Below are 26,035 nucleotides of genomic sequence, written 5' to 3'. Positions count from 1 at the left end.
TTCCCCATCTTGCAGCCTCATGTGGAGCGATGGCTCCACCACAGTGCCAATTGCTGCCTAATTCTAGTGCCAACCACTGCCTCACTGTGCTGTCCCCAAGTGACTAAACTAGTGCCAACCACTTCCCCAATCACTGCCCCAAAATGATTCTCTTTGGAGCCAATCTGTCCCTACCAACTTTCCAATTGTGCAGCCAAAAAGTTATTCCTTTGGGCTCCAATCACTGCTCTAACCAGTGCCCTGCCACGCAGATCCGAAGTCATTACATTTGGCTCTCACCACCAACTACTGCCCAATAGTGTGGTCCAAAAGTGACTGCAACCATTGCCCAACCACCGTGCAAACTACTGCCCTAACTCCATCAACCCTGCCCCATCCTTTGCCTCACTGTGCAGGCCCCGAGTGAATACTTTTGGAATGTCCAAACTATGGCCCGTGGTCCATTTTTGATCAGAAATTCCAAACATCAAATGAAATATGGCCCACATTTGAACATGAAATTTGACTGTATTGTCCTTCTTGGTTTCAGCACAAGGCGGTGCTACCATGCTATTCCTGTAAACAAACATTTTGACAAGAATTTATTGATTTGAGTTTTTTGCAACTAAATGAAGACAACTTGTAAATGAAAAACATATTGGTAACCAACATACTAGCACTGTGTTGATTTATATTGCCCTGATGGATTACGAAGGTTTATGGCAGTACCAATGGGGTTTTAGAGGCAGAATCAGTAGTAGCCAGGGGCCAGCTTAGGACCCCTGAAATCCTTAAAATGATTGGTTATTTGCCTTCTCAGCCATTTAAGCATATCCTATCACTAAGCAAATCTTAACCATCATAAGATTGTTTTTTCTAACTTTACAATCCTCAAGATGAGGCATATGAAAGTGGCCCCTCTATCCTTATATATTTCTGTATGCAGCCCTCAGTGGTAAAAGTTTGTACAACCCTTGTGTAAACTACTGGCAAACCACAGCCACTGGTTCCCATAGTCCTATCACGCTGTCCTAATCAATCATGTTGGGCGCCAACCAATCACCCAACTTGTAGTCCCCAAGGGATTCTTTGTGAATTGCTATCCAGTGTCTCAAAGATGATAAATGGATTAATTCCACTTTGAAATCTTAAGATGTAAGCATGCTAGATTTATTTTAGTGTTCATATTCCTATGCTTATTTTGTCGACCACCTTTTTATCTGGGTACATGAACTGTTGTCTCAATTTTAAAAACACTTGAACAGTCTTCCTGTTGTTTTTGCAATTAAAGCATCTGCAGCTTCCTTTGTAAAACTGCACCAAGTAGATGCTTTACATTTACGATTCAACCCATCACAGGTGTTTGTGCTTGGCTAGGGTTAGGTTTAGGCAACATTTTCTATAAGAAACATGACTGGGCAACATATTTTACTATTTTCCAATAAGAAGGCCTGATTATCAAGACAAGGCTACACCCTTTGCACACATTTTTAACAACTTTTCTTTATTAAGGTCTCCTCTTTCAGTATATCAAAGTTGCATGAATGTCCCAGGAGTACATCCAAGTATATCCCAATGTAAGCTAGCCATATACTCAAAATTGCAGACTTCCTGTTGGAGTTAGGGTTTAGCCCCTAAAGAACTGATCCCCAAAAGATCAATAAATTTAGAAAATGTTGTGAGTATCCTTTGGCTTTAAATGTCTGCAGCTGTTAAATCCATAACAAAATGACTAATATTGAAACATTTTTAGAATGACTTAACATTTGATTTGTTTTATTGTAAATATGAAAGCCATTTTTTTTGTAATTATTAAACATGGGAATTCAGGATTGCAGAAATGTTGCCAAAATGGCCAGATTAAGTGATGCAAAGGGGTTAGACAGTATCAAAAATGGGTGCCAAATGGCAAAATGGGTTGTGGAGTGACATAAACAGACTAAAATTTGCAGGAAAATGTGCAGGATTGTGCCAGAAATTGGTAAAAGAGGGAAAAAAGGGCACAGTGTCACAAAAATGGGTAAAAAGTGGCAAAAAAAAAAAATGCAAAAAGTAATAAAAAGTGGTACAAAAGTTGCATAAATTGATTAAAGCGTGCCACAAAACAGACAAAACATGCAGAAAAAGTGGTTTAAAAGGGGTTAACAAATTGCAAAAATTGGGTTAAAGAGGCAAAAATGAGAAAAAGTATCAAAAATTGGTTAAAAGTGGCAAAAAATACAGCTGAAAGGTGTTAAAGAGTAGCACAAAGGGGCAATAACTGGCAGAAATGTGGTAAAAATGGTGAAAAGTGGCAAAAATGGTACAAAAAAGTGATGAAAAGAGGTTAAAAATTGAAAATAGGTCACACAAAGGGGGTTAAAAGGGGTTACAGAATGGCAATGAATTGGTTAAAAGGGCAAAAAGTATCAAAAAGGGGTTTAAAGAGTAAAAAATGAGTTAATATTGGTGCTAAATCACAGTTGTGGGGGCCTAGGCAGTTCTGTTGTCAGGCCTGTCTCCTTGTGGCCTGCTGCATCATAGATAATAGGAATAGATCTCCCTGGTAATGAATACAAATATCCTAGTCCAAATACAACTGTAATAATATTTCAATCAGACCAAAATATTTGTTTAATTTTTGTTTATGTGAAAGTTTGGCCCCCAGAGTTTCTGTCAAGACTAAATCTGGCCCTTGTGCAGATTTACTCGAGACCCCTGCCCTAAAGGCTTGTTTTTAGATCTTAAATCTAAAACGAAACATTTGTAGGTCGAATCTTCTTTTCATTGAATCTTAAAAGGTGGTGCAGTTGAAATTCTCTGAAACCCACATCAATCTGGCCTTTTTGGGGGCTGTCAAACCAGTGCTGAGTTCAATATGCTTATGCCCCTCCCCAAAAAGTGTGTGTGGGGGCCAGGCATAGCAGGATCCCTTGGTACAAGGTGGTCAACAATATTATAGTATGTCCAACCTTATGGTTTGCATTTTTTTGGCCAGTCATGTTCAGAGATTGCTATTATAGCGGTTGCTAACATTAGCATGTTGCTAAAATGTGTTCAGAGGTTGATCTTTTGAGTTATATGGTTACATTTTCCCATGACAGTCCCGTATGTGTTTCTTATTCCGTCACATTTAGGGACACTGAATTGTGTCACTGGCCGGTATTGCTTCCATTTTGTCTGCTCTGTGTCTTAAAGTGGGAGGTTTAGTTCCATATGAAGTCTATTTTGGGGATTTTGTGCTTTGAAATGAAGCTGTGGCTAATCTTCACACGTCCTGGGGAGCGCCTGGTAGGCATGCTTCTCTCCTCGGCTCCTTCACGGTGACACGGACGACAGAGAGAGAGGAGCTAAGGGGGAGGAGGAAGGGAGCATTGATGGTGCCTGTGGTCATCCTACAGGGTGTGTGAGGCTTCCAGAGGCCTTGTAATCCTCCCCCACCCGTGCTCTGCTCCCCTCTCCATCATCCCCTCCACCTCACCATGACAAACCGGATCTGCTCTCTATCAAAAAGCCACAGGCTACCTCTCCTCTTTTTTCCCCTTTTTCTTACCCAGCGGTCCTCATCCCATTTGTCATTTACTCTGCCTCGGTTTGGTCGGCTTGCTCGCGGGGACAGGCTGCGGCTGCCAGGCCTGGCTGCCGTGCTCACAGGCCTGGCATGGAGGAGTCACCAGTTCCCCCAGTGGCAGCATTTAGAAAGCCACTTAATGGGTTTAGGGGCATTTGCTAATTTGTCAACAAGTTTCGGATGTGTGCGTGGAGATTGCTGCCAGGCCGGTTGGTCTGGCACTTGACTGGAAGGGATCTCTATTGGCCGACCATTTCTGGAGCCATGGGTGAAATCAAATTCAAAAGCCTCCTCATTCCCGAGTATTTGTGTGCTGGCAGTCGAGGCAGCAGAATGCAATGCTGCATGACTACCAAACAGGCTGATTGTTGGGAAAATGTTATTATTTTCCTGCCTTTTAATGACTTTTTCATGAAATATTCAATGCAAGGCTGGAGAAACTTTTGGAAGTGCATTGATTTATAACATTTTGGGTCGTTTTACTGTGAAAATGATTTATGTATCCAGAGTAGTGGAGGATTTGAGGCTCTACTGGCCTACAAAGCTGAGTTTGAGGACGGGATTGGAGCATGCATCACCTTTTATGTCAGATTTCTGCAGCCCATTTTTAGCCATGATGACTGACTTTTCACAGATTTAAGGTAACATGCAAATACAAGGAGTAAAGCGTTAAAATATCTGTAAAAATCCATGTCATGGGCCATAAGCTTGAACTGAATTGTAACACTGCACATGCATGGCTTTGTTTACAAGAAGTAAGGGTGCACTTTATTTTATTGGACCCTTATTCCTGGTCATTTTTTAGTAATATGTGGTAATTATTCAGTAATTACTCAAGAATAAAATGTTTTTTACCTAGTGCAAAGTTGGCAGTGTTTACCCATTAGTAGTGCATTAACTACACATATTAACACATACTCATATTAATTATAAAGTTATTTCTTATAAATAAGACGCTAATTTTCAAAATAAGTTGCTAGATTATTCACTGGTAAGGCCTACATTTTGGTCTACTAGTTAAACAGTGTCCTTCCTGAATAATTTCAAGTATTTTTTAGGTGTAGGCTTAAGGGGTTAGACTTCAGGGTGCTGAGGGGTTAGGGGGTTAGACTTAAGGGCTAGGGTTGGGTGTTAGGCTTAAGGGGGTAGGGTTGAGAGGTTAGGCTTAAGGGGTTAGGTTTAGGGGGTTAGGCTTAAGGGGTTAGGGTTGAGGGGTAGGTTTAGGGGTTTGGGTTGGGGTTAGGCTTAGGGATTTAGGCTTAGGGGTATGGGTCAAAGGGTTAGGTTTAGGGGTTAGGGATTAGGTTAAGGGGTTAGGCTTAGAGGTTTAGGGTTGGGGTTAGGCTTAGGGGTAGGGTTGAGGGGTTAGGGGTTAGGCTTAAGGGGGTAGGGTTGAGGGGGTAGGTTTAGGGGGTTTGGGTTGGGGGTTAGGCTCAGGGATTTAGGTTTAGGGGGTATGGGTCAAAGGGTTAGGTTCAGGGGGTTAGGGGATTAGGCTTAGGGGGTTAGGCTTAGAGGGTAGGGTTGAGGGGTTAGGGGTTAGGCTTAAGGGGTAGGGTTGAGGGGTTAGGTTTAGGGGTAGGCTTAAGGGGTACAGTTAGGGGGTTAGGCTTGGGGGGTTTGGGTTGGAGGTTTGGTTTAGGGGTAAGGCTTAGGGGGAAAGGGTCAGGAGGTAGGCTTAGGGGGTAAGTGTTAAAGGGTTAGCCTTAGGGGGTTAGGCTTAGGGGGTAGGGTTGAGGGGTTAGGGGGTTAGGCTTAAGGGCTTAGGGTTAGGAGGTTAGGCTTAAGGGGGTAGGGTTGAGGGGTTAGGTTTAGGGGGTTAGGCTTAAGGGGTTAGGGTTGAGGGAGTAGGTTTAGGGGGTAGGCTTAAGGGGGTACAGTTAGGGGGTTAGGCTTGGGGGGTTTGGGTTGGGGGTTTGGTTTAGGGGTAAGGCTTAGGGGGAAAGGGTCAGGAGGTAGGCTTAGGGGGTTAGTGTTAAAGGGTTAGGCTTAGGGGGTTAGGATTAGAGGTTTAGGGTTGGGGGTTTGGCTTAGAGGTTAAGGGTCAAAATGTTAGGTTTAGGGGGTTAGGGGATTAGGGTTTGGGGGTTAGGGTTGAGGGGACTTAGCTTAGGGGGTTAAGTTTAGGGGTTATTGTTAGGAGGTTAGGCTTAGGGTTCAGGTAGAATAACAAATAACCACCAGAGAATTGCCACAATATTACAAGGATTTACTTGGGGTTAGGGTTATTAATACCTTACTAATAGGTTAGTACTTTCTATATAACTTGGTAAAATGCCAACTTATTACAAGGTAATTACAACAGTATGCGTAAGAAATTTCTAGATAATTACCACTAATTACTATAAGATTACTAGATAAGCAGGATCCATTAAAATAAAGTTTTACCAAAGATAGACCTCAGAGTCAGCATGATGACAGCAACTTGTTTTACTTTATAGCTTAATTTGAGTCCTTCTGTTCAGATAGTGCCTCTTGATTTCTCAGTTATGGGAGACGTTGCATCAATTTGTATTGACTCTATGCAAGCTTGCATATCGGCTTACACATCAAACTTTTTACATCAAAGTTTTTGAATAAAGTGGAGCATGCTAACTGAAGTCTTAATGCAAGCTGTATTTGTAAAACACTCTTACCTATTCTGCCTTTTCCATGAAATATTTGTTGAAGAGTTTTCTGATTTCACCCATCCAAAAAATGAAGGGAGAATCAGGAGCAGCAGAATGGCCCAGGACTACCACCTCACGCTTTATTTTGAGCTCTCCCTCCAGATAAAATCAAACACCTGTCTGAAGTCAATCTCTTTCTTCTCTTGTTTGTTTTCCAACAGGGTTTCTAAGCACAGGAGACCAGGCGGCCAAAGGAAACTACGGCCTGCTGGATCAGATTCAGGCTCTCCGGTGGATCAAAGAAAACATCCAGGCCTTCAAAGGAGACCCGAAGAGAGTGACCATCTTTGGATCTGGAGCCGGAGCATCGTGCGTCAGCCTGCTCACCCTCTCACATTACTCAGAAGGTAGAGTACGCCTGCTTACTCACAGAGAAACACTCGCACGCAACGGGCCTTTTCATCCTTTTCTCTGCTATATATGAGCATCCTTTGCTAGAGGAGCATGATCACAGAGAGCGCCGCGGCGTTTGATTTCACTCAAGGCAGGAGGGAACAGGAATATATACATCAGCTCTAAAGGGAAAATGTAGTTATGACTTGAATACCAAGTTTAAGGAGAATATGAAGGTTTGTTTTCAATATGGACGCTATTTTTCCACATTTTAGGCCTCAATGATTGGGTGACAGGCTCAGATGGTTAGTCAAACGCTGTGTTTCCACCTAAAAAGGTCTGGTTCAGCTCACTTTAGTCACTAACTGGAATTAATACCAAAATAACCGACTCTTACCATCCTAATTTTTGACGCCCTTATGTTGGAGTGTCAAGCATACCCATCTGACTCGGGGTCCAGGGCTTGTCTGACACCCCTACTGGGGTATAGGCCATCAACAAGGGATCTCCAGAGTACTCTGTCACTGGCATTATTCTCTATCTGCAACCAGGTGTATCCCAGTCTTTTGGAGTCAGACTGGAGATCCAGCCGCCAGGTGTTTTTTTGGTCGGCCTCTTTTCCTCTTCCCTTGGTGGTTCAAAGTCAGAGCTGATCTGGTGGTGTTAGACGCAGGCTTACGTGGTGTTTCGCCAGTCCATTCCCATCTTCTCCGTCTACTTTCATCTGGTGCTGGGCCAATGTTGATGTCGTTCCTGGTTGAGGGAAGGGTAATTGGTTTTGAGGCTTCTAGGGGTTCCTGGCTTTCACCAGATGACGTCAATCCTCTTCGGACTGTAGAACCTTTATCTCCCAGGACAAAGTACTCAACTTATTTCTAAGAAAGTCCTTGGTAAAATACCACAAAATTACCAGAGAATTATCACACCATCACAGTGGTAAGGGTTAGGTTAGGGTAAAAGCAATGTGCATAACCCAAACACCCTAACTCTAACCCTCGTAATAGTGTGCCAGTTCTCTGGCAATTAAATGGTATTTACCAGTTATTTTCTTCAAATCAAGATGTTATTTTTTCAAAGTTGCTTGATACTTCCCCGGTTATTACCTAAACTTAACCCTAAGTAATTCTTAGGGTTAAGTTTAGGGAAAAAAAAACCTTTATTACCAGTTACCAAGGAGTTACCTGATGATTTATCCAATATGACAGGGTAAACACTTCCTTATAACTACCGAGTTTTGCTCTTCTGTAAATTTGCAACATTTAGGTCACAGTTTTATAAGGAGGTGGTGATGGGTCCTGATGCCTGATCAGTTGAGCACCACTTTTCGAAAGGGGAACCATAAGGCAGTGGTTCTCAACTGGTGGGTTGTGACCCAAAAGAGGGTTGCGAAGCAGTTTTTAGTGGGTCAGGGCTAGGTGCCGTTTAAAAATGGTGGCAAAAATCCTGAAGTCCTCATTGGACATGCATCGATACCATTTTTTTTTTTTTTTTTTTTTTTTTTATCCTGTTTGGCTGTGAAATTGGGTGGATTTAAATGTTTGATCAATATTTCAACTAATTTATCTCCTCTTCTTGTAATAAATGGCTACTTTTCTCATGATAATGAAGTACTTTCACAAGTTCTCTGGAATGGGCCTACCTTTTTCTTTTTTATATCCAATGTTTTGGTCTGATCATACTCCAAACTGCAACATAATCAATTAACTAAACATGCGCCGTTGAAAGTTTTTTGGAAACTTGGGTCGCGATCTGTCATAAGACAGACTGGGAGACAGGACCAGTTGAGAATCCCTGCCATAAGGCATCAGACAAGGAACTTTTGCTATGATTTTTCAAACACCAGGAAGGTCTAAAACCACCAGCATCCCACTCTGCTTGGTCTCATTGGCTATTTCGATGGAGGCAGCCCGATCTGGAATCATTTCAAATATATTTAATATTTCAGTAGCAGTAAAATGATGGTATAAGCATCACAAACTTGAGGATAATTTGGAATAACAGTCTGATGCAATGAGCCTCAGATTTGGGCCATTATCCCTGATAATTTGAGGTCCAAAATCGGGCCAAAATCAGGCCACAATCTGGCCAAAATTGGGCCAAAATTTGTCTTGTGTGTAGCCAGCCTATGACATGAATTAACACAAGAATCTACACATGGAAGTAGACAAGTAATGCTCACATTCTGTTTGGTAAAATTGTAAAGTAAGAGCTATTCCAGTATTCCAAATATCATACCTTTAAATCAGGGGTGTCAAACTCAATCACAGCGGGGGCAGGATTCTGGATTTAGGTCTAACCTGAGGGCCTAACAGGGTCAACATTTAACCAGAAACTGTCAACTCATTTTCACCAGTGATAAAATATGAAAACAGCACTGATGATAAATCATTTGCAAAATCAAAAAAGTAAAAATGATGAGTTTAAGGCTCAAATCTGAGAAAAAAATCTGATTTATTAGTTTAAAAGATCAGAACACGATATTAAAATACAAAAATAATGTTATTAAAGAGCAACTATATGAGGAGAAAGTTGAAATCATAAGTTTGAGAGGTCAAAATATGACATCAAATTTGAAATCATGAGTTTAAAAATCAAAATATGACTTCAAGTTTTAAACTGTGAGTCTGATTGGTCCAAATACTGGATTAAAAAGCCAAAATTAGGAGTTGAAAATGTCAAAATATGAGCTAGAATTCAAAACGATGACTTAAAAAGTTGAAAATATGACTTATATTCAAAATTGAGAGTGTAAAAGGTCAAAATATGATATGAAAAATAAAAATAATTCATTCAAAATATCAAAATATGAGGGAAAAATATTGAAATCATGCTTTTAAAAGTCAAAGTGTGGGATTAAAAAGCCAGAGTAAGGAGTTGAAATGGTCAAAATATGACCTAAAATTTAAAATTGGGAATCTAATAGATGAAAATGTGACATATAAAGTCCAAATTCTGAGTTGAAAAGGTCAAATTCTGAAATGAAAAGTCAAATCACAAGTTTGAGTCGTAATCTTGGAATGCAAAATTGAAAATATGAAATAAAACCACAAATTATTCAGATTTTTATGGCTTAACAAGGAAGTTTAAAATGATCAAGTTGAAGTTTTCATTATTATACTGGAGCAAATCTGCAGACGCCATACTAGTGGGCCAGTTATAATACAAATATGATATGATCTTGCCGGCCGGATTTAGTTGGCACAGGCCGGATTTGGCCCCTAGGCCTTGAGTTTGACACCCGCGTTTTAAAGCATTTAGATTATGACTCTGAACTCACTGGCTATCTTTTCACCATCATCCAGGCTGCAGATCTCCTCCCGTTTATCTTGCTTCCTCAAATATTTAGCCCTGTTTCGCCTCAGAGAGTTCTTCTGTTTTGACATGCAGCAATTGGGAACAGAACGTTAGAACAGAACATTAAGAATCCTTGAATTTGTATAAAACACCCCGAAGACTCGCAGACCTGCAGCACTAAAGGCAAACAAAGGAAGACAAAAGCATCAGTTATTTAAATGTTGTTGCAGCTTTTCATCAGAGATTGACGAGTGTGCCTCGGTCTGAATGCATCACAAGGACGGGAGCTGGAATATCATACTGTATTTAGAGATTTTATTTATGCACCTTTTTAACTGAAGGAGCCAGACGAGAGAAATTGCCAGACTGATCTGTCACAAAATGAGGATTTGGAGGATTGGATCTCAGAAAGTGCTGCAGCACTTGAAGGCTATTTTCCTCTCCATGACTTTGAGAGAAATGCAACCTCCTACAAAATCAGCCCTTTTATCGGGCTGGTAGAAGTCTATCCAGTTTACCTTAAAGGCTATCACATTGACGGAGACTTTCTATTTGGTGTTTTTGGACCTGTGCTGCAGTTATTATGTCTGATTTATTTTTTCTGGATGGTGTACATCAGAGAAAAGGGCGGCTTACTTTACATTTAGATAAAGGTCGTCATGTTCTGACGGGCAGCAATCACGACGGGAGAGTCAACAAACACTCGATTCGCCGCCAAACATTCCTCTGAGATGCATAATACATCACTAAGCAAGGTGGAAATGCATTTCCCTGTCTGAATGGCAGCTCTGGTGCTGTGAACACGAGCGCCATCAGATGCAAACATACCAAGGTCATAAAAAGCTCCAAGTGAGACGAGGTTTAACTGATACTCCACATCCCGGAAACAGCAGCAGCAGCAAACGCTCCTACACTGCTAACCAGGCCTTGTGGGAAATGTCTGCCGTGTGCTCAAAACATACTTTTCAAGTCGGCCTGGTTGAGTCACCACCGCTGTGAGTATAAATAGCACAAAAAAGCACATATCTGCAGCCTTCCTGGTGTATTGTGTGGCCTACTTGCTGATTGGCAGACTGTGAAGCTGTGCTGCCATTGTTCCAGGATGTGCAAACCGCCCGAGGTGTTGTTTGTATATAAATAGGAGATAACTTTAATGTTTTGTTTTTCTCATTAGGGACTGAGGGTGTAACGTCAATAATCTGAATCATCCTTTTGTTTGTCTTACAATGGGAAAACAAAGGAACTCTATCAAATGTAATACTGGCTGTTCATATGGTGGGCTTGAATTTTCTTTATCTAGGGAATCATTCAATTAAATAAAGATATGTCATGTAAAATAAGTGGCTGACCTAATTCAACAGAGGTCTAGTATACTGGTGCCAGTAGTCTAATAAAGATAGAAATGGCTTAATCAGTTTTTCTGGCTACCATTGCACCATGAAAGCAAAAGAACACCCCAAGAAACTCAAGGTTATTGAAAAGTATTAGTCAGCTAATGGATGCATACAGGTATAAACACACGTGTCTAAAAGGTCCAGACACTGGTTAATCAGTATTCCTGGCTACCATTGCACCATGAAGACAAAAGAACACTTTAGCATCTCAGAGAAAAGGTCATTAAAAAGTAGAAATTAGGTAACGGATACATATGGGTATAAAGACACATGTGTCTGGAAGGTCAAGTCATTGGTTAATCAGTAGTCCTGGCTACCATTACACCGTGAAGACAAAAGAACACCCAAAGAATCTCAAGGTTATTGAAAAGTATAAGTCAGGTAATGGATACATACATGTATTAACTCATTGAGTGCCAGCCCTTCTATAAAATGGAAAGTGGCTTGTGCCAGCATTTTTGGCCATTTTGAGTCATCTTTCAAGACCCACAGAATATTTTGTACTGTGACTCTGAAAACACCAAATAGCTCAAATGAAAGAAGAAACTCTCTAGTTCATCATGGAAAAAACGTTTGTTTGTATCTTGTTCCGTTCTCGATTTATTTAATGTTGAATAGAGGCTAGTTTCACCAAAAAGACCACTTTTTTTCTAGAAAGCTGAGAAAAATGCATTTTTGTGAAAGAGAGTCTGTCAAGCAGAACAATGATTTGAATGTTATAATTTTGCCTTCGATAACATAAAAGACATCTGAAAATTGTATTACAAATGTTATCTTATTGTAAAATAAATAACAGTGCTTCCAGTCACTGTCATGCCATTCACACTCTGGAACTAGACGGCCTCCACGGGACCCCCCTATACGCCCACGTCCTCTCCTGCTTGTCGCTGTATGCATCCAGCTGGCAAGAGGCTGCCTTATTTCTCCGATGCATCTGGGCAGACCTTGCGGCATTCTTTAGCCTCTTTGCTGGCCGAGGCAGATCAATAAAAGCACCGATCCCTGGATTTGCTGTTGTTAAGTTCAGTGTTGGTTTCAGTGAGTAAGCGATTTCTCAGGCAAAAGTTTAAAGTTTCTTCCAGCGTCTAAGTTAGAACTTTTAGCCTCCATAACGATCACTCTGCTCTTTGACCCCAGGGTCCCCAGGGTCTCCACCTCTGATGTTTGATCTACCGTCACAACTCTTGGAGGATAACCGGATGAACGTTCTGTCGGTCAAATTTATTACAGGCCAATCAGAGCAACAATACCACGCCCATAGCTACCACCTCTTTGTCTTTAAATGATACTGGCTGGTCTGGTCATTCTGTGACTGGGAACAGGCGTATCAGCTTGAAGCTTTAAAGATAGATCCACCTGATGACAGACGTAGAATCTGGACAGTCCACTGGTTTTGTAAAGTTATGACTTTCAAAGACTCTCCTGTACTTATACTTGTATTTTGTCTTGCTGCTTGCCACCATCTTTAGAACAAGGCTTCTTTCCTTGGGACGACCAAAAAGCTGTAGACTGAGAGCCAGCCCTACCTGTAGCTTCTTTCCTGCATCCATTTCAAATTCAAACATCCCAGTACCATCAAAACATCCCTAAAACACAGGGCTTATTCTTGGTTCCATTTCATTATTGATGCTAACTTGAAGTCTGCTGCCCGTGTTTCTCTGAGTTTGTGAGTGGGTTTCACTAACACCAGTCTCCTCTCTCAGATCTGTTCCAGAAAGCCATCATCCAGAGTGGCACCGCCCTCTCCAGCTGGGCGGTGAACTACCAGCCTGCCAAGTACACACGAGTGCTGGCTGAGAAGGTGGGCTGTAACATGCTGGACACCATCGACCTGGTGGAGTGTCTCCAGAACAAGAACTACAAGGAACTGATCGAGCAGTACATCACTCCAGCCAAGTACCACATCGCCTTCGGGCCTGTGATCGACGGCGATGTCATCCCGGATGACCCGCAGATCCTCATGGAGCAGGGGGAGTTCCTGAACTATGACATCATGCTGGGGGTCAACCAGGGAGAAGGATTTAAATTTGTGGATGGGATCGTGGACAGCGAGGACGGAGTATCCGCCAATGATTTTGACTTTGCAGTGTCAGACTTTGTGGACCATCTCTATGGATACCCCGAAGGGAAGGACACTCTGCGTGAGACCATCAAGTTTATGTACACAGACTGGGCCGATAAGGAGAACCCAGAGACCCGGCGGAAAACCCTAGTGGCTCTGTTCACGGACCACCAGTGGGTGGCACCAGCAGTGGCCACAGCAGACCTCCACGCTCAGTATGGATCACCCACCTACTTCTATGCGTTCTACCACCACTGTCAGAGCGACATGAAGCCCAGCTGGGCTGACTCGGCTCATGGGGATGAAGTACCCTACGTGTTTGGGATCCCGATGATCGGACCGACAGATCTCTTCAACTGCAACTTCTCCAAGAATGACGTGATGCTGAGCGCCGTTGTCATGACATACTGGACTAACTTTGCCAAAACTGGGTGAGTGCTGGTTCGCTTCGATCTTTCTTTGAAACGGTGTGCTACTCGTGTTATTCCACCATTCATTTAGGAAGTTATTCTAACAATAGACAACAAACATGATCCTTAAGACTCATTTTCATGTCTACCATTTTCAGAACTGGTATGGGCTCTTGAAGTCAAGGGGAAAACTGGATGCCACCAACTCCTTTATCTCACTTTATTTCCATAACCTTGAGCATGATAAACTCATCATCTCTAGATTAGTCAATAATGTTTTGATCCCACAAGTCAACCATATAGAGTAATGGGCAGCAAAATCCAGCACTTTCCCAACATTGTCAAGTGTACAACTGGAGACTAGCATTACATGTCAGAAACAATACATTATAGTATGACATCTTGAACACCTCATAGTAAAGCATAACGTCTCAGAAACAACATATTATAGCATGTTGTGTGAAAAATGACATAGTATAGCATGACGTGACAAAAACAACATACTATAGCATTGCATGTCAAAAACAACATAGTATAGCATTGCATGTCAAAAACGACATAGTATAGCATGTTGTGTGAAAAATGACATAGTATAGCATGACGTGACAAAAACAACATAGTATAGCATTGCATGTCAAAAACGACATAGTATAGCATGTTGTCTCAGAAACAACATATTATAGCATGTTGTGTGAAAAATGACATAGTATAGCATGACGTGACAAAAACGATATAGTATAGCATTGCATGTCAAAAACGTAAGAGTATAGCATGTTGTCTCAGAAATGTCATAGTACAGCATGACATGTAAAAAAATGTCATAGTACAGCATGACGTGTAAAAAACGACATAGTATAGCATTGCATGTCAAAAATGTCCATGTTGTCTCAGAAATGTCAGTACAGCATGACGTGTAAAAAACGACATAGTATAGCATGTTGTCTCAGAAATGTCATAGTACAGCATGACGTGTAAAAAACGACATAGTATAGCATGTTGTCTCAAAAATGTCATAGTACAGCATGAGGTGTAAAAAATGACATAGTATAGCATTGCATGTCAAAAACGTCCATGTTGTCTCAGAAATGCCATAGTATAGCATGTTGTCTCAGAAATGTCATAGTACAGCATGACGTGTAAAAAACGACATAGTATAGCATGTTGTCTCAGAAATGTCATGGTACAGCATGACGTGTAAAAAATGACATAGTAAATATGTTGTCTCAAAAAAGTCATAGTACAGCATGACGTGTAAAAAACACATAGTATAGCATGTTGTCTCAAAAATGTCATAGTACAGCATGACATGTAAAAAACGACATAGTATAGCATTGCATGTCAAAAACGTCCATGTTGTCTCAGAAATGTCATAGTATAGCATGTTGTCTCAGAAATGTCATAGTACAGCATGACGTGTAAAAAAAGACATAGTATAGCATGTTGCCTCAAAAACCAACATAGTATAGCATTATGTCCTAAAAAACAACATAGTATAGCATGACGTGACAAAAACGATAAGGTATAGCACGTTGTCTCAAAAATGTCATAGTACACCATGACGTCTAAAAAATGACACAGTATACCATGCTGTCTCAAACACAACATAGTTTAGCATGTTATCTTAAAATGTACATTATTTGTACTTTCGCTGGTCAAGCACCTGGACTTTCACCTGTGCTGCTATGATCGGGGTTCAAACCCCAGCTACCTGCACCACAGTCAGTGTTGTAACCCACTGAGCTATCCAGGATGACTCTCAGTAGTCATTCCCTGTACAACATGCCTGGGGACTAAATCATCACTATGTCAAAATTTGCTCCCCCACACAATAGCATGTTTGCACCTTATCAAGTAGAGTCCGAGGCCTTTCGGCTGTGCTGACCTGACGGGGCTTCAAACCCGTGGTTCCCACTCCAAAGTCAGTGTTGTAACCTACTGAGCTATCCAGGATGCTTGTAATCATTGCCTAAGGCAAACGCTACTACAAAATGTCTGGGGACTAAATCATCAGTATATCAAAACTTGCTGTCACTGGCCATAGAAATTTTGCACATTATGAAGTAGAGACCCAGACCTTTCACCTGTGCTGCCCGGATGGGGATTCAAACCGCCAACCTCTCACACCAAAGTGAATGTTGTAAGCCACTGTGCTATCCATGATGACTCTGTGCTGTCATTGATTGGGGCAAAGGCTACCACAACATGGCTGGGGACTATATCATATCTATGTCAGAATTTGCTCCAACTTGCCATAGCATGTTTGTACCTTAGCATACAGGGTACCAGGCCTTTCAAATGGGGGATTCAAACCCCGAGCCTCCTCGATGTTGTAGACTACTGATTTCCTCCAGGACGCTTGTTTATAGTTTATACAAAAAGATCATATTGTACAATGTCATCATTTCTGTCAAAACTTGCTGCCCCTTGCCCCTTAACAGGTAGAGCACCCTAGACTCCTACCTATTTTGCCTTGACCAGGATTCAAACCCCTGGCCTCCTGCACCTAGGTCAGTGTTGCAACCCACTGAGCAATCAAGGATGCTCCTTTATGGTTTTCCCTGTGGTAAAGACAAATAAAACATCAAATTATACTATGTCAAAATTTGGTCTGACTCACCATAGTAACTTTGTACCTTAGCAGGTAGAGTACCAGGCCTTTCACCTGTGCTGCCCTGGTGGGGATTCAAACTCCTGGCTCCTGCCAGTGTTGTAACCTACTTAGTTTGGTTGCTTGGTTGTAGTCTATCCTGGGGCAAAGAGGACATCATATTGTACAATGTTAAAAGTTGCTGCCCATTGCCATTGCATCTTTGTACCTTAGCAGGCAGAGTACCAGGCCTTGACTAGGATTCAAACCCCCAGCCTCCTGCACCAAAGTCAGTGTTGCAACACACTGAGCACCCTAGGATGCCCTGTCCATCATCCTACAAAAGGGGAAGAAAGCCAGCTAAAACCTGCAGTGGGTTCGTGTGCTGTTCTGTTTCCTCTCCTCGGTTTAATTTCCCCTCAAAGCCTGAGCAGAATTAGTCCGTGATACCCAAAAGATAGACATGGGTATCAGCGAAAGTTTTATTCTGATCACTGTGTAAATGATAAACCCCGTGACTCAGAGAGATCAAGTGAAGGTTAATAAAACAAGTCAAATCCCCCTCTGGAGCTGTGGCGGTGTTATGAGAGGATTTGTTCCCTGTTTATATTTGGATCACGTTTTTGTTCCACGCACCTTGAGATTAGGTCTCCGGGTTTTTTGCAGCCTAGTCATACTGAAAATTCACTTTAAGGTGAATAAATAAGTCTTGATCAGCTTCACAGGCTGTGGCGCTCGCTCCCTTGCTCTCCGTTTGGCGTCCGTCCAGCTGAAGCCTGATCGTCGGGGAACGAGCTCCTTTTTTCTCTCGCTTCTTTTTTCACAGTCTGCTTCCAATAAAGCACTGACTGAAGGCAAATTCATCACCGGGAGGGTGGCCATTTTTCAACAAGTCTCCAGCGTTCTTTGCAAAGCCTCCCGCTGTGAATCAGCGCAGATGGATGTTTTGAAACTTTGTGATGTGAGGGAGAAAAGATGTGGCAGTTTGGATGTAGGCACAATGAGATCGAGTGGTGCTGTGATTATGTAGGGCTGAGTATGGGGGTGATGCTGCTATTATTTTGTCACTCAGGAGAGCGGTGGCTGGTTTAGAGACTCAGATAGAAGATTACTAAGACTGATATGATGGGAAAGTCCTTTATTTTCTACCAGGCTTTGGGACTAAAAAGCTACTCATGCTTTTGGAGTTGTTTCAGTGGATTCATGTTCCCATCAGCAATGAAATGGGCTACACTAAGAAAAAACTTCACAGTTATCCCAGTCATTTTTAGTGATGTTCGTCGTAAGACTTCATCATTGTCCAGGGCTTTTATTATGAAAGAATTTCCTGTAAACCTTCATTATTATTCAGGGATTTAATTATGTAATTATTCACAGTTTCTAATGTCAGTATTATGTTGCACTTTTGTTATGAAAGAATTAACTTTAAATCATCATTATTATTCAAGGCTTTTATTTTGGAGGTATTTAAGATATATTGTATTAATATCTGGGCTTTTATTATGAAAATACTAACCATAAAACTTCTGTATCATCCCCAGATTCTATAATGAAATTATACACTGTAAGACTTCATGTTCATCCAAGGCTTTTATTATGAAATTATTAACTTTAATGCTTTCTTATTTTTGAGGATTTTATTTTTAGATTATTCACTCTAAATGGTATCATGATCCCAGGCCTTTATTTTGAAATAATTTTCATGAAACTTTATCACTATCCCAGGCTTTATTGAGAAAATAATCATTGAAAACTTTATTTGTATCTCAGGCTTTTATTTTGATAAAATTGATGGTAAAACTTCATTTGTATCCTGAAATTTTATTTTGATAGAAACTACTGTAAAGCTTTATCAGTGTGATGGGCTTTTATTATGAAAGAATCAACTGTAAATCTTCATTAGTATTTAGGGCTTTGATTTGAAAGTATAATGTGTTAAACGTAATTCTTTTCCTGGGTGTTTCTTATGAAATTATTGACTCTAAAACTGCATTACTATTTCAGGCTCTTTTATTATGAAATTTTTAACATCAATACTTCATTCTTATCCTGGGCTTTTATTGTGAAAATATTAACCGTAAAACTTCAGTATTATCCTCAGATTTTTTTATGAATTTATACACTGTAAAACTTCCTGATCATCCAGAGCTTTTATTATGGAATTATTAACTATAAGATTTTATTTTTAAATTATTCACTCTAAATTGTATCATGATCCCAGGCTTTTATTATGAACGAATTATCATGGAACTTTATCACTATCCCAGGCTTTATTGTGAAATTAAAATCATTTTAAACTCATTTGTATCCCAGGCTTTTATTTTGATAGACAATCAGGTCTATCCTGGGCTTTTAATTTGAAAGAAATTAAAAGCTTTATCAGTTTGCTGGGCTTTTATTATGAAAGAATTAACCGTAAAAATTCCTTATCATCCCAGGTTCTTATTATGAAAGAATTTACTGTAAAGCTTCATTAGAATTTGGGCTTTTATTCTGAAAGTATAATGTGTTAAACTTCATTATAATCCTGGACTTTTATTATGAAATTATAGATTGTCTATCTTTTTTCCTATCCCGGGACTTACTGTAAAGTTTTATTATTATTGTGGCTTTTTAATCATGAAAGACTTTACAGCAAACCCCCATTATCATCCAGGGTTTTATTTTGAAATATTAGCTATAAAACTCTATTGGCATCCAAGGCTTTTATATGAAAGATTCCATTGTAAAACTTCATTTATATTTTAGGCTTTTACTGTGAATGTTTTAAAGTAAAACTTCATTGTTATCCCTGGCTTCTATTATGAATTTTTAATTGTTAAATTTAGTTTTTCCCCAGGCTTTTGTTATGAAATTCTTAACAGTAAAACCATAATCATACCTGCATTTTATGTTGAAATTGTTTACTGGAAATTTTGGTATTATCTCAGGCTTTTACTATGAAATTACTTACTGCATACCCACAATATTATCTGCTATTACTAATAACTACTACTACTACTGCTACTACTATTATGTATCTATTTTACTGTAAACTTCTTTATTACTGACTTTTATTTTGAAATTATGTAACCTAGACCTATCAATATCCTGGGCTTTCACAACCAAAGAAATCACCACTTTGAAATCAAACTCAGAATCTACACAAAGCATCATGGGTAGTAAGAAAAAGGCAGATATCATCATTGGTGTTTATCTTGACATCAGTTTTTCACAACGCACCAAGTGAGAACAAAATGTTTAAAAGCTGAATTGATGGTTTATTTTCTAAAATTACCAGCCCTCTCTGTCGTTGTCTTTACCCGTGGATATTTAAAGCTGCTTCGGTGTCAGACACTGAATACATTAGAGCTCATCTGACTCCATGAAAGCAGCTGTTCAGCTCTCTGTTCATGCAAATATGAGTGCTCACTTTTCACACACCTGTCAGACCCAGACGAGTGCAGATTTAGCTCCTAAACCTTTGTCGACGTTAGCATCAACAGATTGCTGTTTGATGGAAACATGAGCGAGCACGCTGAGTATTTTGCTGCTCGTCGACCGTGGAAAGCCTGAAGCGTTGTCTTCTTCCCCTTTTTTTAAAGCAGCAGAGTAGTGGCATATTGTTCCAACATATGTTAGCGCAGAGACGACAGCCCCGCCACATGCTAGCAGTGCCTTATGTATGGGTCCATATGCAGACACCAGTTGGAGCGCCGACCTTACATTATGGCTGGGGCCAGCCGTTTTAATGAGACGTAAGATTACGGCACAGGTGGAGCGCTGATGCACTTTGGTGACTATTCATCTCCAAGAGTTTCATTTAAATACAGATAATCACCTGAACTGCACTACAAATCTCCAGGCTCTTGGCAGAATTATATTACTATTTAACAAAAATACATAATGTAGAATAAGTGATTTTAACAAAAATCCACCAAGCTGATGCTAGTGATCACTTTCCTTGCTACCATTTCATCATGAAGACAAAAGAACACTCTAGGCAACTCAGAGAAAAGTTTATTGAGAAGCATAAGTCAGGTAATGGATACCCACAGGAATGAAAACAACTGAGTCTGGAATGTCTAGTCACGGGTTGATCAGTATTCCTTGCTACCATTTCATCATGAAGACAAAAGAACACTCAAAGCAATTCAGAGAAAATTTTATTGACAAGTATATTTCAGGTAATGGATACACACAGGAATAAAGACACCTGAGTCTGAAAGGTCCGGTCACTAGTTAATCAGTATTCCTGGCCACCATTACACCATGAAGTCAAAAGAACACTTCAAGAAACCTACAGAAAAGGTAATTGAATAGTATATTTCAGGTAACGGATACACATAGGAAAAAAGACACCTCTGTCTGAAAGGTCCAGCCAGAGGTTAATCAGTATTCCTGGCTACCATTACACATGAAGACAAAAGAACACTCCAAGCAACTCTGAGAAAAGTTCATTGAAAAGTATATTTCATGTAATGGATACACACAGGAATAAAGATACCTGTGTCTGGAATTTTTTGTCAATGGTTAACCAGTATTCCTGGCTACCATTACACCAGGAAGACAAAAGAACACAAGAAGCAACTCACAGAAAAGTTTATTGAAAAGAAGACTTTTTAGTAAGGCCGAGCAACTTATTATAACTTTACATTTTGTCATGGTAAACTTTCAGTTCAGTTCAGTTTCAACCCAAGAATTCTGAAATTTTTCTAAAAAAAAAAAGTCAGACTTTGTAATATCAAAACATTCAAGTTTTGTCTTGAAAATTAAACTGTTATTTGTTTTTACAATGACCATAATAGGCGGTTAAATCAGCAAGATATGACCTTGAAATAATGAAACTTTGGCTTTTTCTGTGCGTTTTTATTCACTTTTTGCCCTTAAAACATCCAACTTTAGTCCATGGTTTAATGTCATTCTTGTGAATTTTAGAAGTCTTGAAATGCAAGCATGAAATGACCTTCAAGTGAAAATAACGAGCTTGCAATCCATTTTTTCTGACACAAATAAGGAACAGAAGAACCATAAATGATATATAATCTTCCTGAAGCTGCTAAACACTGCCAGTTAGTTAGAACTGGCAATCTTTGAATGAATGTAGTGTAGTAGTTAGCCTCCAGGCAGGATGACTGCACCTCCCACATGAGATTTAAGAAAAACCTGCAGGTAACATGGAAATGCAGGATGGAAGTTGGATTAAAAACTGCTGCATAGCTTTGTGTAAATGCTGTGGCAGCAGAAAGTGAGCAACAGTCATGATAAAAAGCTTATTTGATGAATAATAAGACATAAGTCCCACATTGGCAGCAGCGTAGCCTCATTTTAACCCCCTAAACAGGCCAGAACATGGTGTTGGAGCTGTTTATGTTTGCCTCAAATGTAGGCCAAGTCAGCCAGAGAGCGAGCCGATGTTTAGTGCAATAACTTTTTTTTATTAAAAGTTGTGACACATAAAGAGGGCACATTTATTATGCATTCATAGTTTATGCAAAACAAGTCTTTTTTCAGTGCGGTATAAAAACATCCATCGATCAGGACATTTGGATGTCTAAAGGATTAAACAGCATCAGTATAAAACTCATGGTGAAGCTCCAGTGGTAATCTTATAATATATTTCAATGCTGATTACTTTTCTGATGTATTTATGAAGCTGGCATGTAAGCTTGCATGACTCATTTGCTCAGGATGTTGAAGAAAAGGGCCACCATCCCCTGGGTCTAGGGTGCACTGATTAAGAAACTTTGACTGGTCACTTCCTGCAAGACTCTGAGATCTGTCACTAAGGGCCTGATTTGGCATGTTTGGCTAGTGAGTGTTAAGCAGACCAGCCTCCCGCCCCCTTCAACCAATCACAGCTCTTTCTCTGAACCCTGAGGTCCAATTGAATATGATGTACTACTAATCCTTGCTTACATTAATGCACCATGCTGCTGCTGCGGCCAAAGCTTAACCTCCTCCACCCCAGCTTCCTCCTTTATGGCATTTTATAGAATTTGATTGTAATGTTTGAGGGAATGGCTTTGAATTATCAAGATATTTAAAGGAAATTCTGTTTTTTATTTATTTATTTATTTTTTTAATAGTTGGTATTGGGGTGGGAAATTTTGGGTGGTTGTGTTTTTTTTTTTTTTTTTTTTTTTTTCCCCAAGACTATAATGAATTTTTCAGGGAATTAGTTTGGACCATTTGAGGGAAATCGTTTTGAATTTTTAAGATTTTTAAAAGAAATTTGGAATATTTTGGTAATACTGGAAATTCGGGTAAATATTTTCAAGAATACAAAAGCAATTTCAGGAACTTCACTTGGATGTTTGGGGGAATTCTCCATTATTTTGATGTATTTTGGGGAAATATATTTATAAATTTGGGGGAAATTGATGAGAAAAAAATGAATTTTCTTGAAAAAAATACAGGAATTTAAATGGAAATTTGTGGGAATTTAACTGTAATTTTTAAGGGATATGCTCTAGATAATTATCCCTGATGCCCTCCTCTGTCATTTTTGCCCATTTTTCTCAAGTTTATTTTTGAATTTGTGGTCATGTTGGCAGTTTCACAGCTTGTGGCATGAATTTTGCAGGAAATTTTCTTTCTAGTTAAATTTTTGAAATCCAACTTGTTTTGCTCTTACATGTCAGTTATACTCTATTGATGCATTTTGTACCTTTCAAGGCAAAAATGTACACGTACAAAACACTGCCATTAAATCACCATACACCAATATGTTTTTCTACTTTTTTTTCATAAATCTCTTTAACAAATTCAGACCTGCTCTAAACTACCAAACATTCAATCATTTTCAAGCTTTTAACCCTTTTAATGCCAGTTTGATTATTTGAAATATTTTATTTTGTTTGTAAGTGAATTATTTTCCATAAAATTAATAGTGGACAGAAGGCTTTGGTAATAATAAATGAAATATTTCAAATAATCAAACTGGCAATTAAATGGTTAAAATTCTGAGAATTATTGAATGTTTGGTAGTTTTGAGCAGGTCTGAAGTTGTATAAGAGATTTAGGAAAACAAACGTTGAAAAAATATTGATGTACGGTGATTTAATAGTAGGTTTTTTGTACGTGTACATTTTTTCCTTGATGGTGTCCAGAGGTGCCCTTATGTTTAAGCTGGCACTACATAAAAAATACAAAATGAAATAAAATCAATTTTGTTGCTAATCTTTGAACCATCCAAGACTCTCATCAGCACCAAAGCCCCTTCTTTCTACTATTAATTTTATGGAAAATATTTCCCTTTTTGTGTTTTTTTGGAGTAAAAATAAAATATTTCAAATAATCAAACTGGCATTTAAAGGGTTAAAATGTTGATAATGATTTTTGTACATGTACATTTTTGCCTCAAAGGTGTCCAGAGGGTAGTAAATTTGAGGAGGGCACAAGGGTTAAGATAAGTAAATGACATTTGGATTTTTTTTTTTTTTTTTTTTTTTTTTTTTTGATAGGAATTCAGATGGTGAATTCTTTGGAGGGGATGGTAGTATTTTATTTATTTTATGAATAGTCAAGAATGTGCTGGCAATTTCAGGGAATTTATTTGGATGTTTTGGGGAATTCTACATTATCTTGATGTAATTTGGGGGAATATATACTCACATTTTTGGGATTTTGATAAGAAAATAAAGGGTAATTTGCTTGTAAATCTTTTACGAGTTTAAGTGGAATATTCAGACTCTGTGATCATGTTTCACTGCTCAGATCTCAGGAAGCTAAAGTAGATGTCGATTGTCCAAAAAGTCCCTGTGAAGGTCCACTGGACTCTAAATGAAGGCCCAAGCCCTTTGAAAAGCCTGCATGTCTTCATATCAAGCTGAATTTGTGGATTACTATGTGGTGAAATGGCATCAATAAATACAGGGGCACAGGGCCTCTAAACAACTAAAACCAGCCCTGTTCATCTCAGAGTGAATATCTGTTTCACTGAGTTTGGTTTTGGGTCTGTAATAATTATATAACTGCTAGAATAAGAGCGAATTCACTGCAGGTTCTGATTGAATATTTATGAAATATTTAATAACTTGTACTTTCACAGTAAGCCTTATGAAATAAACTAAACTGGTGATATAATTTGGATTTTTCTTTTTAAAAGAGAACTTGCAGAGGTCTGTAATTGTTTCATTATAACAAATAAGCCGCCGGCCTGCAGCATGAATCAGAAAATCAACAAAGAAAACACAGAAGCAGCTGCAGATCGCCCGAGTCTGCAGCTCTGTTGTTCTGTTTGCAGATTTACTTGCCTATTTCTCTGTTTTGTTGTGCAAAATCAGTGAAACAACATCCAAAACCACTGTGATTACTTTGTTTCAGGTGTCTTCGGTCAGCTTTGTCTCCTCAAGCACTTTTTTTGTCTCGATTTAGATCCGTCCCATTCAAAGCAAGCAGGCTCTGTAGGTTTAAAATGGGATGATTCTGCAGGAGCATAACCTCAGTTGGTCCTCTGAGTGGATGTATGACTGCACACTGGATTGTTATAAGGATAGATGGATGCTGTATGGATCTGTGCTTGCTTTTTGACACTGATCTCCATCCTGACAGGAAATCCCTCTCACACATGAAGCTTAGGGAGATGTTTGAGCTGAGAAGCTTTACATGTGACTGCTATAGGAAGTAGTCTGATTATCATTATATACTGCCAAAGCTTTAAAGCAGTGGTGCATTCAATATTTGATGCAATGGTAATCCAGAACATCAGCACTTGGGCCGTATCCAAGTATTCTTTGTGGTTGTTGATTGGTTGAATTGCCAGTATAGTTGTCAGGGCTCTGTGTGGACCAATCAAGTTCTTCCACACCAAACTCATAAAACCATTTCTTTATAGTCCTTGCCTTGTGCACTGGGGCACAGCCATGTTGAAATCAAAAAGGGCCTTCCCCAAACTGTTGCCACAAAGTTGGAAGCATAGCATGGTCCAAAATGCCTGGGAATGCTGAAGCCTTCACTGGAGCTAAGGGGCCTAGACCTAATCCTGAAATACAGCCCCAGTTTTACTTGGTCTACTTCCTGGCTAAGTTGCTGTTGCTCTTAAACTCTTCCACTTTCTTAGAATACCACTATGAGTTGACTGTGGAATACCAGGGATGAAATTCCAGGATATAACTGAAGCAGGAGTGTCAATTCTTGAGGAAGTCAACTTGCAGGGTAGATCGAAGGCCAGCAATGCTAGCCAACAAAGCATTTCTTTAATTTTGATACTCAGTGTACATATATAAGCCTTACAAAAGCCAATGGATTGGCTAGATATGTCAGCAGATAAATACAGTTTTTAAAGCTCCAATCTGAAACTATTGTTCTTGGTCTTAGCCGTACTGCAAGCCGGTAAACAATGGTGGCTGATGAAGAGATTATCTTGTATGTAGCTATGGTATAGCATCAATGAGACAAGGAGAGCTACTGCTACTGTGCAGAGTTATGCCTGAAACTACGTCACTCCGATTGGCTTGTAATGAATGTGACTGTCCCATCATGACTCTACGATAGTCGTGGCAGAATGTCAACTCATACTGTGAGTCCGAAGCGTTTGTGATGCACGACCATCGTGCAAGATTTATGTGCTCACACTATGCGGTCTGACAGCCATGCTCTACCTGAACGCTCACACTGTACGAGTGAAGTTGGGAAAACAATCCCCTAAAGCTATTTAATTTGGTCGCATTTCTGCTCTCACTGTGAAGTTTCTAGAGTTGTACGACCAAAATATCAAACATGCCAGGAGTCCCATCTAACTAGACGGGAGAAGATCGCCAGTTCATAGTCAGGC

The 26,035-nt window shown here is 39.7% G+C and overlaps 1 protein-coding gene across 2 annotated transcripts in view; it reads left to right on the top strand.

Annotated features, from left to right (window-relative positions):
* nlgn4xa (neuroligin 4 X-linked a) overlaps window positions 1-26,035 on the top strand; it is a 175,805-nt gene that overhangs the window by 141,076 nt on the left and 8,694 nt on the right. For both annotated transcript variants that reach the window (XM_041781976.1, XM_041781975.1), the window contains 2 exons: window positions 6,360-6,545; window positions 12,923-13,712. In XM_041781976.1, the coding sequence (XP_041637910.1) occupies window positions 6,360-6,545; window positions 12,923-13,712 (976 nt within the window). The remainder of the gene's footprint in view (window positions 1-6,359; window positions 6,546-12,922; window positions 13,713-26,035) is intronic.

Source organism: Cheilinus undulatus, linkage group 24 (genome assembly GCF_018320785.1).
Source record: "Cheilinus undulatus linkage group 24, ASM1832078v1, whole genome shotgun sequence".
NCBI classification, from domain to species: domain Eukaryota; kingdom Metazoa; phylum Chordata; class Actinopteri; order Labriformes; family Labridae; genus Cheilinus; species Cheilinus undulatus.
Note: the sequence above shows the minus strand (reverse complement) of the source record. Positions and strands in the feature narration are given on the sequence as shown.